This window comes from Mesitornis unicolor, unplaced genomic scaffold (assembly GCF_000695765.1).
Source record: "Mesitornis unicolor isolate BGI_N332 unplaced genomic scaffold, ASM69576v1 scaffold18547, whole genome shotgun sequence".
NCBI classification, from domain to species: domain Eukaryota; kingdom Metazoa; phylum Chordata; class Aves; order Mesitornithiformes; family Mesitornithidae; genus Mesitornis; species Mesitornis unicolor.
Window position 1 is genome coordinate 9,500 of NW_010195991.1, and position 13,169 is coordinate 22,668.

General features: G+C 37.7%; 1 protein-coding gene across 1 annotated transcript in view; it reads right to left on the reverse strand.

Annotated features, from left to right (window-relative positions):
* The window catches only part of LOC104543650 (cingulin-like protein 1), a gene marked incomplete at its 5' end in the record, with an annotated part of 16,433 nt that extends 3,548 nt beyond the window's left edge, over positions 1–12,885 (reverse strand). Inside the window, 5 exons of the mRNA XM_010188311.1 lie at positions 3,279–3,362; positions 8,567–8,656; positions 9,367–9,528; positions 11,897–12,067; positions 12,733–12,885. Coding sequence (XP_010186613.1) covers positions 3,279–3,362; positions 8,567–8,656; positions 9,367–9,528; positions 11,897–12,067; positions 12,733–12,885 — 660 coding nt within the window. The remainder of the gene's footprint in view (positions 1–3,278; positions 3,363–8,566; positions 8,657–9,366; positions 9,529–11,896; positions 12,068–12,732) is intronic.
* Positions 12,886–13,169: the final 284 nt, after the last annotated feature.

Genomic DNA, 13,169 nt, shown 5'->3' on the forward strand with positions numbered 1-13,169 from the left:
TTCACTGGCAAGAGCTCCGGCCACGCTGCACAAGTCACAGAAGGCAAAGGTAGGGACTGGGAGAAGGAAGATCTGTCCACTGCAAGCGAAGATCAGGTTGGAGACCACCTAAAGAACCTGAAGGTGCACAAGTCCGTGGGACCCAATGACATCCATTCACGGCTGCTGAGAGAACTGGCAGAAGTTGCCAAGCCGCTATCCATCATATTTGAAAGGTCATGGTAGTCTGGTGAAGTTCCTGATGACTTGAAAAGGGGAAACATAACCCCCATTTTCAAAAAGGGGAAAAAAGAAGTCCCAGGAAACTATCGGCCAGTCAGTCTCACCTCTGTGCCTGGCAAGATCATGGAGCAGATCCTCCTGAAGGCTCCTCTAAGGCACAGGAAGAACGAGGATGCAGTGATTGGTGGTAACCAACATGGCTTTACCAAGGCCAAAACATCCGTCATCAATTTGGTGACCTTTCATGATGGAGTTACAGCTTCGGTGGATAAGGGAAGAGCAACTGATGTCATCTACCTGCACTTGTGCAAAGCATTTGACACTGTCCTAACATGACAAACTGGTTATGAAACTGGAGAAACATGGATTTGATGTATGGACCACTCGCTGGTAAGGAATTGGCTGGATGGTTGTGCTCAGAGTGTCGTAGTCAGTGGCTCAATGTCCAAATGGAGACCAGTGACAAGTGGTGTTCCCCAGGGATTGGTACTGGGACTGGTACTGTTTAACACTTTTGTTGGCGACATGGACAGTGGGATCAAGTGCACCCTCAGCAAGTTTGAGGATGACTCAAACCTGGGTGCTGCAGCTGACACCCTGGAAGGAAGGAATGCCATCCAGAGGGACCTGGACAGGCTGGAGAGGTGGGCCCATGCCAACCTCATCAAGTTCAACAAGGCCAAGTGCAAGGTCCTGCACCTGGGTCGGGGCAATCCCAAGCACAAACACCGGCTGGGCAGAGAATGGCTGGAGAGCAGTCCTGGGGAGAAGGATTTGGCGGTGTCAGTCAATGAAAAATTCAACATGTGCCAGTAACGTGCGCTTGCAGCTCAGAAGGCCAACAGCATCATGGGTTGCATGAAAAGAAGTGTGGCCAGCAGGGCCAGGAGGAGATTCTGCCCCTCTGCTCTGCTCTGGTGAGACCCCACCTGGAGTAACTGCATCCAGTTCTGGGGGCCTCAGTATAAGAATTGACATGGAGCTGTTGGAGTGGGTCCGGAGGGGGGCCACGAGGATGATGATGAGAGCAAGAGTCCCTCCCTTTTGAGGATCTGCTGAACGAGCTGGGGTTGTTCAGTCAGGAGAAGAGAAGGCTCCTTATTGCAGCCTTCCTGGCTCCTGAAGGGGTCCTACAGGAAAGCTGGGGAGGGACTTTTTACAATGGCAGGTAGCGATAGAATGAGAGGAAATGGTTTTAAACTGGAAGAGGGGAGATTTAGACCAGATATCAGGAAGAAATCCTTTACTGTGAGGGTGGTGAGACACTGGCACAGGTTGCCCAGGGAAACTGTGGATACCTCCTCCATGGAAGTGTTCAAGGCCAGGTTGGACAGGGCTTTGGGCAACCTGGTCTGGTGGGAGGTGTCCCTGCCCACGGCAGGGGGTGGACTGGATGAGCTTTAAGGTCCCTTCCAACCCAAACCATTCTATGATTCTGTGATTTATTGAAAAGAATTCAGTGTTAAAGCTTGAGTTAAAGTTTTAGACTTAAATGGACCCTTGACCTTCAGATGGCTGCAAGCTCCTTCCAATGTTTTTTAATATGCCCAACTTTTTAAAATAACATTGGATCTGTCTTATTCTCCACACAATTCTTTTGGCAAATTCTGTATCCTCTCTCTGTAACTCACTGGTGTACCCGGATAAAACAAGTGGACAAAAAAATAACTTGCATCCAGTATTACCTTACTCTATCAAAGCTGTTACTGTGTGATTCTCTCCCCTTTCTTAACAATCCAGTGCTACTTAAATAGTTTGAAAAACTTTGCAAGCTGTATGATTTTTAAAGCAGGTTTTTTGCTCAGATTTACATTTTAATTTTTATGAGGCCAGGTAATTTAAGTTTTCAATGGGACCTAATGACAAAGTTTCCAAAAAAAAAGGAAGAGTTACAGGAGGAACAAAAAGTAAAGCTGTTTGTTACAAAACTTCAAACCACGATCTCAGAACTTAAACAGTAAAAAAGCTGTGATAGAGATGTCAGAACTAAAGGACAAGGATGTACATGGGATACACCAGTAGGTGGCATTCTTTTTTCTCAAACAATTGAGATCAATTTCACATGATTTAAGGCATCAAACTGTGTGTCTGGTATAAACATGTTCTCTAAATGCTCATTAAAATCTGTTTTATGTTCTTGAGACTATCAATAATACTGTGACTTGCTAAGATACCTTTCCTCTGGATCTCAGCTAGAGGCTATGATAGTAATCTTGTGTTCAAACACCACCCAGATGCAGAATAAAATGTTGCAAAAAGCAACAATGTATTTTCCATCACAGATATTGAAACATATAAGTAACATTCCTCCCTAGACAACAGAGAGCAGCAGTTCTCTATCAAATTTGTATCTTTTCTTTGAGGCATGTCATTTTTTCACTTGTTTGGTCTTACAGAAGAAAATACTCAAGTAAAATCGCAACTGCTTGAAATTATGATCTACCTCCAAGAGTGTTCCTGAAGTACCGTTAAGACTTTGGAGAACAGCTCCTCCAAAAGTGGTCAAAGGATTTACAGCTAAACTGGGTAACAGTGTCTTTGATATTCTATAGTCTTTTCTGTGTATGTGCTTTTTAGAAGTTTCTATCTCGATATCTCAGTTTAGTACTAAAACAAGTGTACCATTCCAACTGTTACAGTCCTTATTTTTCATGTCTTTGATCCCCAAATGCACAGACAGAATTCGTGCAGCAGGGAGGTGCTTGCACTCACTGCAACAAAAATGTCCTATTATATAAACAGATGTATGCATAGTATGAGTGTTTAGTATATAAAATACATAGACTGTGACAAACCTAAAACAGGTGGTACAGAAAGAAAAAAATACTAAGTAAAAACTTAATTCAATATGATAACATTTTCTTTTGAGTATCAGTTTTAAGATACTCATGGTTTTTAATCTATTCTGACTAACACATTCTTCCACCAGCACACTATGGTGGGATAGTGCCAGCTACCAAATACTTTATTCCTTAAATGCTTATTTGAATTTCCTAATTAAGGCAGATACCCAGCCTGTTATAATCCCAGTGTGATGATATGCCAGCCATAATTACCTGTCTTTCCAATGAAATTTTGTCACACTCCAAATCTTGCTTTATAGCTCTTTCCTGAAGTAGCTCTGTCCTCATTTGTTCAATCTATTATAGAAAGACAGAAATTTTATTAAAGATTTCATTTACATTTATCTATGATACTGTGCGTATGTATACACATAAAGCACATATACCTACAATATACCTACACAATGAGAAAAAATCTGCTCTTTCTTAGAATGCAAGACATATGCATGATTTCAGATTAAGTTTACAATTACACTCTTGAACAAAATTTTCTGCTTTGGGAAGCCCATGTTATTCCCAGTGCTTATTCTAGGCATTTTCCAGCCCAATTGGGTATTGCTGATGTTCAGTGTATATATATTCCGTAGCAGGGAACTGAACTCTAAAATGTTGCATGACAGACATACAATGTGGCAGGGAAATGAGTACTGGAACATCACATCAGCCTTCAAACGCCTTCTACAGTTGTTTTCTTCATACTTAAGTCTGAAGCTCTGAAATGGCACCTTACCTTTAAGCTGCTGACTATTCTACTTTAAAGTTTCCTTTTAAATAAAAACAAACTGGTAGCTGCAGAGAAGTGCCTAGAACTCAGTGAGAAACTCTACAGACAATTACAGTTTTCTATGTCCATGAAAACAGTAGAAGCTGTTTTTCACCAGCTTGATGCATAATGGGTATGAACATTCCTCCCCTCCTCCAGTCGATTTTGTTTGTCAGACCAGCAGAGCACTGACTTCTGGATTTGGGGATGGGGTGGGGGTTTTTTGTTTGGTTTTGTTGTTTTGTTAAAACACAACTTCTGCTACAGTTTCTGTAAATATTTCAGCTGCATATTCAATAACCAAAAGGAAAGTAGATTCTCCATATGTAAGACATTAAAAAGCTACCTGATGAACAGAGAATTAAGAATACAGAATTAATTTGATTTATCTCGCTATTGGACCCGACTGAAAAAAAAAAAAAATTCTGAGGATCAAAGAGAAACTCTAAACTGCCTCACAGGTGCTACTGAAACTTGGAGGCTACAGGAAAAAGTTTGCAATGCTCAAATACTTTTCTTGCCTCTTACTACTGCTCCTCCTCAAGTCTTTACAAATGCCTTTGCAGGAACAACTACTATTGCCACAGCATTTGTGCTATTCCCTGCACAATGGTCCCTAAGATGAGCATCACCTGGGGAACACGGTGAACATCTGTGCCAGTTACTGTACCTGCAAAGAGACTGACAAAGGTTTCAGAGGCCACGGCATTCTTCACTAACTTTACAGCAGTTACTGCGAACTTGCATAAACACATTACCACAGTTAAGTGGTAAGTTAAATGCAGATTTATCTCACTGAAGGCCTTTCAAAAGCCATTGGGAATTCTTGCATAAAAAAAAATCCAAAAGCAATGCTAAGAATGTGAAGGGTAAACAAGCAGAGCACATGACATTGTACCTTAGGCCTTTTTTACCACATTATAATATTAAGAGTTACATTTCTAGTTAATCACGTGTCTAAAAGAAGTCAGTCACAGTTTCTGTAGCTGTGAAATGAATGTATGAATACAAACAATGGTAGGAACACATGCACTCGCATACGATATATCACAGTATGGTTTCAAAACAGGGGAAAGCATTCCTGAACACGAAGGTCATCACAGTTACTGGACTACAAATGTTAGCACATGGCTGTGTTCTCAACAGCTGGGTAATTTCCTAACAGCTCTCCTTGTCACGTAGAAGCCTAATAATAATGTTTTACACATTATATGATTAAAATGTTATTTTATATATTGAAACAGTATTTTAATATAAAATTTATGATCACTTATGTATACAATAGCTGCATTTATTAATGAAACGTATGAAAAATGTTATAATGTGAGGAATTACATCGTTTATTCCGCTGTAATTGCTTTAGCCAGGAAGGCAGACACAGAAAAAAACAAAGCAAAATTTGTAGTAAAATGAATGACTAATTAGAAATGCAACTGTTAAGTGAAGAAAGGGGTTTTGTTTCACGTAGGAACTTGCTTAATGGAGTACTCTAAAGTTCTACCGTGCTCTTACTGTGCTCAAAGGCTGTGACAAATTTGTGCAACCTTCTCAAGATCTCAAATTAACAAATTATTTAGAGGATAATTAATATATTTCCAAGATGAATGCTACTGTTGTTGGATACCTCACAATAAAATAAATCTCTCAGAAAAACTGGGGGAGAGAGAAAAAGTACTGTATCTGATTAGGACCAGAAAGCTATGTGCAAATAAACACAACAGCTTGTAAGAAGAGAAGGGCAGCAGGACACAATTCTTGCTGGGGAAAGTAGAAACTGTTTTCCCTTATGTCCTTGCACTTTTCATTAGTAAACACATAACTAAGACTTATTTCACAGCAGTTAAGAGAGACTCTGGGTATGTACCATGTGGAGCTTTCACCTTCCATCACATTCCACCTTTCATATATCTGATATATTCTGATTCTGTTAAAAGAATACACTATTTCTGCAGCTTAAGGTAACAGTTATCCCAGATGGATTTGAAGAATGCTAACAACAAAGAATTGAGAAAAGCAGTAGTATCAGATTTTACAAAGTTTTATTAAACAGAATAGCACTTTGTGCCAGCTTTAGGATTAGAAGCAGCGGTTGAGTTCATTATTAGTGAAAGCAATTTGATTTGTAGTAATATTTTGTATGCTATCACCATTGTGTACCACCTCTCACTAGGTTCATAGCCTATGTTTCATGTTAATACCTAAGTCAGGAAAAGTAAAATATATGTATGTGTATATATAAATATAAATATACACATAACTTAAAAGCAACCTTCATGTCCACATTTTAATTTCTTTGCTTCCCACACCTGGTACCAGCTAAAGAGCAGGTACACAGCTATCCATAGAGAATGCTTTACCAAGAGGAAGTGAATGATGCAGTCAATGGACTCTGTGCGTGTCACCAATTTGCTATTTCCAGAGTTGCTAATATCTTAGAATCTAAAAACTAATAGAATATGATCCACCTTTCCCCCAGAATTTACACTTTCCACTTTTTTGTGCTACTTCTTGAGAATGAGGCAGTGAAGATGAGAAGTGTGTCTCAGGCAGGGTGTCTGAATTAAAAAAGGGTAACATTTCACGTCAAACGAAATGTGAACTATCAGCCTTGCCAATGTTTATTCAAACATTTAGCTTTATGTAAAATAGAACCAGTTGTTTCAATTTGTTTTTACTAGAAATTTGAGTATAATAGTTCATTAACAGTATAATAAAATTTATAATAATAAAAACCCCAACATTTACAGAAATACAGATATTACCAAAACAACTCCATTATAATATCTCTTGTCATTCTAAATGCTTAGCAGACCCTGAAATACTCTTTAGTAATTTGACCACTTAGTCATTCTGGCATAAAATCAAAACAAAGCAACCTTTGTAACTCATGTATGAAATGAGAAACTCCAGACCTCAAAATAAACACGTCCTTTACCCCTTATGTAACATTTTGGTCACCCATCTGTATTTTAGGTTTCCATTCAGTTAGCACATTAACAGTACCCATTAGTGCACCTCTGACTAAGGTTCTTTTACCCCAGGCTCACAACATAGGCATAGGCTCTAGTATTAAAGGCTTCCTAATTTAACAATAGATGACCGCCCATTAGTGTGAGTCCTTGACATTCTATTTCACCACTGACTCAGAGTCTGTACAGTATCAGTGGAAAAACAGCAAAACCACCATACTTCAGTCAAACAGACCCTCAGTAACTCGAGTCTCAACAAAGTAGTAATGGTGCCTTGGTGTTTCAAGCATTCAAAGAAAGCTGAACACAATTCTTCTTTTCCAGAGAAAGAAAGAGAAATGAGAACAGAACAGACTATCGTGGGTTGTACCTCAATGAAAATTGTCTCCTGGACTTCTAGGAAATTACTAATGAGGCGTAGTGCTTAATGTAAAGCTACAGTAGTAGACAGGCACTAATGAGTTATGCATCAGTTTCACATCTTTCAGAACGTAAAACGAAGGCAAAGAACATTGTCTAGGCCATGGTATTCCAAGACTCCCACATCACCACATTCCTTTCTGTGGGATAATCAAAAACTTGACTGACCACTCAACCATGGATGCTCTGGTTACTTTCTCAGTCATCAAGGCCTATTGTATACTTTTCTGGTTTATTATAAATCTTTGTTACAGGACCTATAATTCCATATGTCAGTTCTTTCAGAAATCTTGAATAGTATTATTAAGGCCTCTTTCTTCAGAACAATGAACTCCTAATTCTCTTAGACTTGGTGTTTCCAGCTCAATGGTCTGACTTCTATTAGCCCACTCCACTTCCCCTCACCTGTACATTTGCTGGTCTTACTGAAAACAGAGGCAAAATATTAATTTATTTGAGGAGGTATACTTGGATTACTTTTTATCTGGATTACCTTGATTGATACCTCGTGATTTACCTTGATTGATCCCTCATCATACAGTTTCCTCAACTTCTTTCTTTTACTTTCTTCTTCTACAGTCAAGAACTCTTTTGTTACTTGTGTGAACCACTATAATTTATCTCACATAGCTTGGCAAATTTCACTTTATGTTTTCTGCCCCATGAGGCACAACCTTGTTAATAAAACCTTCTTCCCCTCTTTCTGGGCTATGTACTCACTTCTGGAACTAATGACTGATGTTTTTATGTGGAAAATGCTTTCCAACTGTCTCATGTTTGACATACTTTACCTGGTTCTTACACTTGTAATGAAAATAAAGGTTCCTCTGTTGAAACTGGCCAGCATCTTCAGTCCACCTGACTTCATTAATTAATTCCACAATTTCCTAAGCTCCTCCTCCTTTGAAATCACAACTCTATTACACTGGCCTACTTCTCAGTAAGGTTAAATAATTGTGATCTTTCAAACTAAGATACTTTCTACAACCATGATTTCTCTGATAGCCTCACCACCTAAAACTAAGCCTAAGATAGCATAATCTCTGCATGTATCAAAGCCTACTTGAGGAAGCTCACTGCATCAAGAATATCAGAGAATGATACTGCTCTTCAGTCTTCACATGCAATCTGTGTCAGTTTTCCAGTTGGGAAACCGGAAAAAAATGCTCTGGGATGACACGGAGGAGCATATTTAATCATGCTTGTTAAGCTTAGTTTTTTTGATTTACATACTCTGCTTAAGTATCTCAAAACTCTACTGCTAATCATTATTTAATCAATATTGTTTGCGAACCTAATAACATGTTTTCCTCATAAGGATACAACAGATGGAAAACTTGTTCAAGTACCTGTTCTCTGCATCTACTGATCCTCTCAGACAACAAATCCGAATTAGTCTTTTCTTCATCAAGCTCAAGTTCCAGGTGAGATAGCTTGTCCTAAGTAGAACAAAGAAAAGTAATTTCAACAGACTACTTTCCCATCCTCTTCAGGTTGCTACCAGGACATTCTTCCTTAAACTTCAAGGACTCAAACTGTCTGAAAGAATAGGCTTGAAAAGTGAAATGTCTCTGAAAACACGTACAGGATCTAGAAAAAGATGGCAGGTAGATAAGCCTTTAAAATGGATTTGTTTATCTGCCAGAAGTAAGATAGAAGTTTCATTTCCTTTCTTTATCACTCCCACCCATTTCAAGAAAATAAGAGAAATTCTGCAGTGCTTCTAGAGACTGTTTTTAAAATGTCTAAGGTACATTATACATTTGGAAGACAAATCTCTTTTCATGAGTACCATGTTATAAAAATGTTTATGAAAGTCAAATGACAGCTCAGTTGAATTGAACAGTTACAAAAGTAACCCTGTAACAACACTGTTAGAATAATGATGTTATTTAGGCTCCTGAAATTATTTTATATTAGACAGTAAACACAACTTACACTTCTAAATACTTTTGAAGTTCTGAGTGGTGGGCCTATGAATGAAATAATACAATTTTGCCTGATAAGCTCTAGAGGAAATTAATTAAAAAGTTAATTAAAATTATGAACAAACAGTTGCCATTTAGGACACATTATGCTGCAATAAATAAATTAATATCATAAATTAATCAATTCTAATAAGATACCAACCCTTAAAAATGTCTTTTACCTCCATTAGTTTGATTTGTCTTGCCCGATCGTCTTTTAAGTGGCTTTTGGCTTCTAGTTCATACTCCAAGCCTTTCACAGTCTGTTCTAGCAGCCGAGTTTTTGTTATTGCCTCATCCTGAGCTCTCTGGTGGTCCCTCAAGTTTTCTTCCATAAGACGCATCTTAAACAATAAGATTATGGCAATATGCTTTATACTGTACTTTCTATAAATAAGTGATGTCAGTAAACTTACTACAAACGTGACAGATCAGGAATTGTGGCAGGAATTGAATTGTTATGTGCTTTCCACAGTAATTTTTGCTTCATCCACAAGATGGCACCAAGAAAATAAACTTGGATTAAGCACCAGCTCTAAAGAGATGCCTCATACTACAGGTTTTAGAGTGACAATTATACATAGTGGGGTTTTATTTATTTAGTTATACCTACTTAGAGCTAGCAAAATTTTTTTACAGTTTTCTAAATGGTTATATTTTTGGAACTTCTTGCAATATTATTCCTTTCCTTTTCAGGCTACCAATGCTTCAGTTTTTAAAGAATTATGTGGTTTACAGGTCTGAGGCACTTTGATAACAGCATTTTACCAGTGATATAACTGCTAACATATATATATGTATTAGTAGAACTTTTAGATATAGAAGATCTATCTGCCGAGGACAAAAGTTTCCTACTCTAAGAACAGCATGCACTCAATAAAAGCATCTCAAATCTTCACAGTACTTTTAAAAAAACGTAAGTAGTGAGAAGGGTTTTAAGAGATACTGATCATTCCTTATACTTGTGACATGTATACACTATACAATAAGAGGCTTTTTTTCTTCAGCACAGAGTCTTCCACATTCTTCCTCTGTTTAGTCAAGTGCTTATTTTAGTGATGAAGCTAAAATTATGTATTAGTGACTGTCTACAGAGCTTGCTACCTATTGCTAATTCCTGCCAACAAAACACTGGACATCTACATGACTTGGAGAACAGCTAGTTAAGTGCAGAAATCTGTATATTAATAGCATTTCATATGCATTTAACATTTCAGAATGACATTGGATTGACAACTTTCCAGATTGCTATCTTCTGTGTTTCCACACACAGAATTCTGTGATTCCACAGTAATGAAGAACTCCCATACTGCCATAGAAGACTGTTTCATATTTTTTCTGCTGAGGAAGATGATACTCATGTTGCCATGATCATTACAATCTTTGGCTTTTGGGGAGACTCTCAGAAAGAATGTTTTGCGCACTGTGACACCTACATAATATGATTTTGACAGACAATAGACTCACATTGCATGGAAGGACTATCTATTTGTACTTCTTGTTAAACAAAAAGAGGAAAAGATAATAAAGACTTTAAATTGTCCTGAATACGTAGTCTCTCGAGTTTGCTGTTTAACCTGCCTATCCTGTATTTTCAAATTTTGTTTCCTCTTTCACACCTGGTTGCCACACTACATTTTTTAAGTCCTAGGATTTTAAATCTCTACACACTTCATGGAGAAGTAGAATTCCACAACCAGTAACATATTTTGTCCCTCATACAGTGATTGGATTATCTTCTTGCCAAATAACAAAGGTTTACTTTGTTCTGATTTTTTAAAATCTGTTTTGTAGTTGTGATAACACTGAAGTATTTTTCATAATAATTGTAAACACAGTGCACGTATGTATTTACATACACACACGCATATGTCTTACTTAAGCTGTCTATTCTCATTTACTCAACTTAGAAGCCATGTTCTCAATATCCCAGTTTTATCTTTCATGCTTCATTACGAGTCTTTGTCACTTTACAAAGGCTCTCCATCCTTGAATGGAATAAATACAGAAGGAAGATGGAGTAATATGTAAGAACTATACTTTCTTCTAATGCTGGTTTTAAAATTGAATTTAAAACAAGTTTGTTAAGGTGAGAGGGCAACATAAGAGAAGTTCTGAACGGGAAAAATCAAACTCTTAAAATATTCTACGTACAGAAAAACATCTGCGGCCAGTGTATTCTCATAGCTTTTCCAATTGCAGAACAAGTATACACAGGTCTTTAAAGAACTGGATTGCCTTTATGACAAAATTTACATGCTACGAGGCAGACACCTCAAGACTAGGGTTGACTCTTGCTTGCACAGACAACTTTGTCATTTAAATCTGCAGCTTGGCTCATATGAAAGAGGAAGAGAACGTATGTCAGCTCCTTTAAAGCCAGAATTCAGTTGGGTTTGGTTTTTTTCCCCTAATTCACGAATATTTCCACATTCTCAATTCCTCCAGTATCAAGTATTAAGAGAGCAACAGTTTATCAGTGGAATCCTTGTCACATCACTTAAGACACGTTCATTTGTCAAATGCTGCATTTATCTGTCATAAACAGGAAACCCCATTTCCCTGACAGAATTATTATGCTGATCATTATCAAGAAGAACGAAACTCAACAGCATGCTGACTGAGATCAGTCTCTCATGATGAAGTACGCAAAAGTGTGACAGCAAACATTCTAGGTCAAAGGTTATTTTGTCACTGAACTTGAGTCATTACCTCATCTTGCATTCTCATGGTTGTCAGGCGTGATTTTTCTACCTCAAGGTTTTTCTCTTTTAATTGCCTGTGCACATCTGCAAGTTCCCTGCGGTTTTTCTCCTTGTATTCATCAAGCTGGTTCTGAAGCTCCAGAGTTGACGATCTTGAGACCTCTACCATTTCAGACATCTGGGGGGAAAAGTACATATATTTTCCTAAAATAGTACCACAAAAGGTTCTATCATGCTTAATACACCAAAAGGGTTTTTTTTCCTCCAGCTTTGATATTCAGCTCAGTATTTTATAATGGAATATTTATCAAACTTGTTCCCAAACGAATGTATTTCTATGCAGAAGTATGAAAACACAAAACATTACGGTTCTTTTCTAACAGTATGTGTGATAATACTGTTCTCCTTTTGTCGTCAGCAGCTCTTCCAGCTGTCTGACACCATGAACTGTACAGTCACACGTCAGTGTATCAATATGAAGTAGTACGGTTTACGCACAGATGGCAAAATAAGTCTCATGCAGCAGCACTTTGAGCATCAGCTGTGAAGCTCTGGAATACTGCTGCAGGACACATCAGAACTGAAGTCAAACCTGAGACCTTGTTTAAACAAAACAGAACTGGTTTACAATAGTATTTTGAGACACTCATGTTCCAACCAGTGTTCCAGCCCTGAAAGCTTTCCTTGATAATCTCTAGATTAGAGACTAAGAGTGAACCCTGCATTTCACTTTCTTTTACACTCTAAAAAAACCATAAAAATCATGTTTCACAATTTGGCAGCTCGTTTGCTTTGTCTGTTAGATACTTGGATTCCTGCAGCCTCTTCGGAGTGAACTCATACCTCCTCCTGTAACTTCTCAACAGTCTTGTTCAGTTGCCATCTTTCATTCTCCATTTCGTTCTTTATCTGCTTTAACTGTTCCTTCTGGTGAGTTTCATCTTGTAACTGCTGAGTTAACTGTTGCCGTTCCTGTGAAACACAACGGATGTTCTCCTGCAGTAGATTAAAAGATATATAATGACATGTAGACCCTCTTCTCTACTCCCTTAAAGGAATGTTACACGACACACACTGTGCAGCAGTAATGCCACCAGCTGTCATAACATTACGACAGACTTAAATTAAAAATTTTAAAAAAGTTTATAGAGTTTATATTAACTCTATAAGTAAATAAACTTATAAGTAAATTTATAAGTAACGTATATTTACTCTATAAGTAAATATTAATTTATATTAATATACTTTATATTAACTATATAGTTATAGTTTGCTAGCCA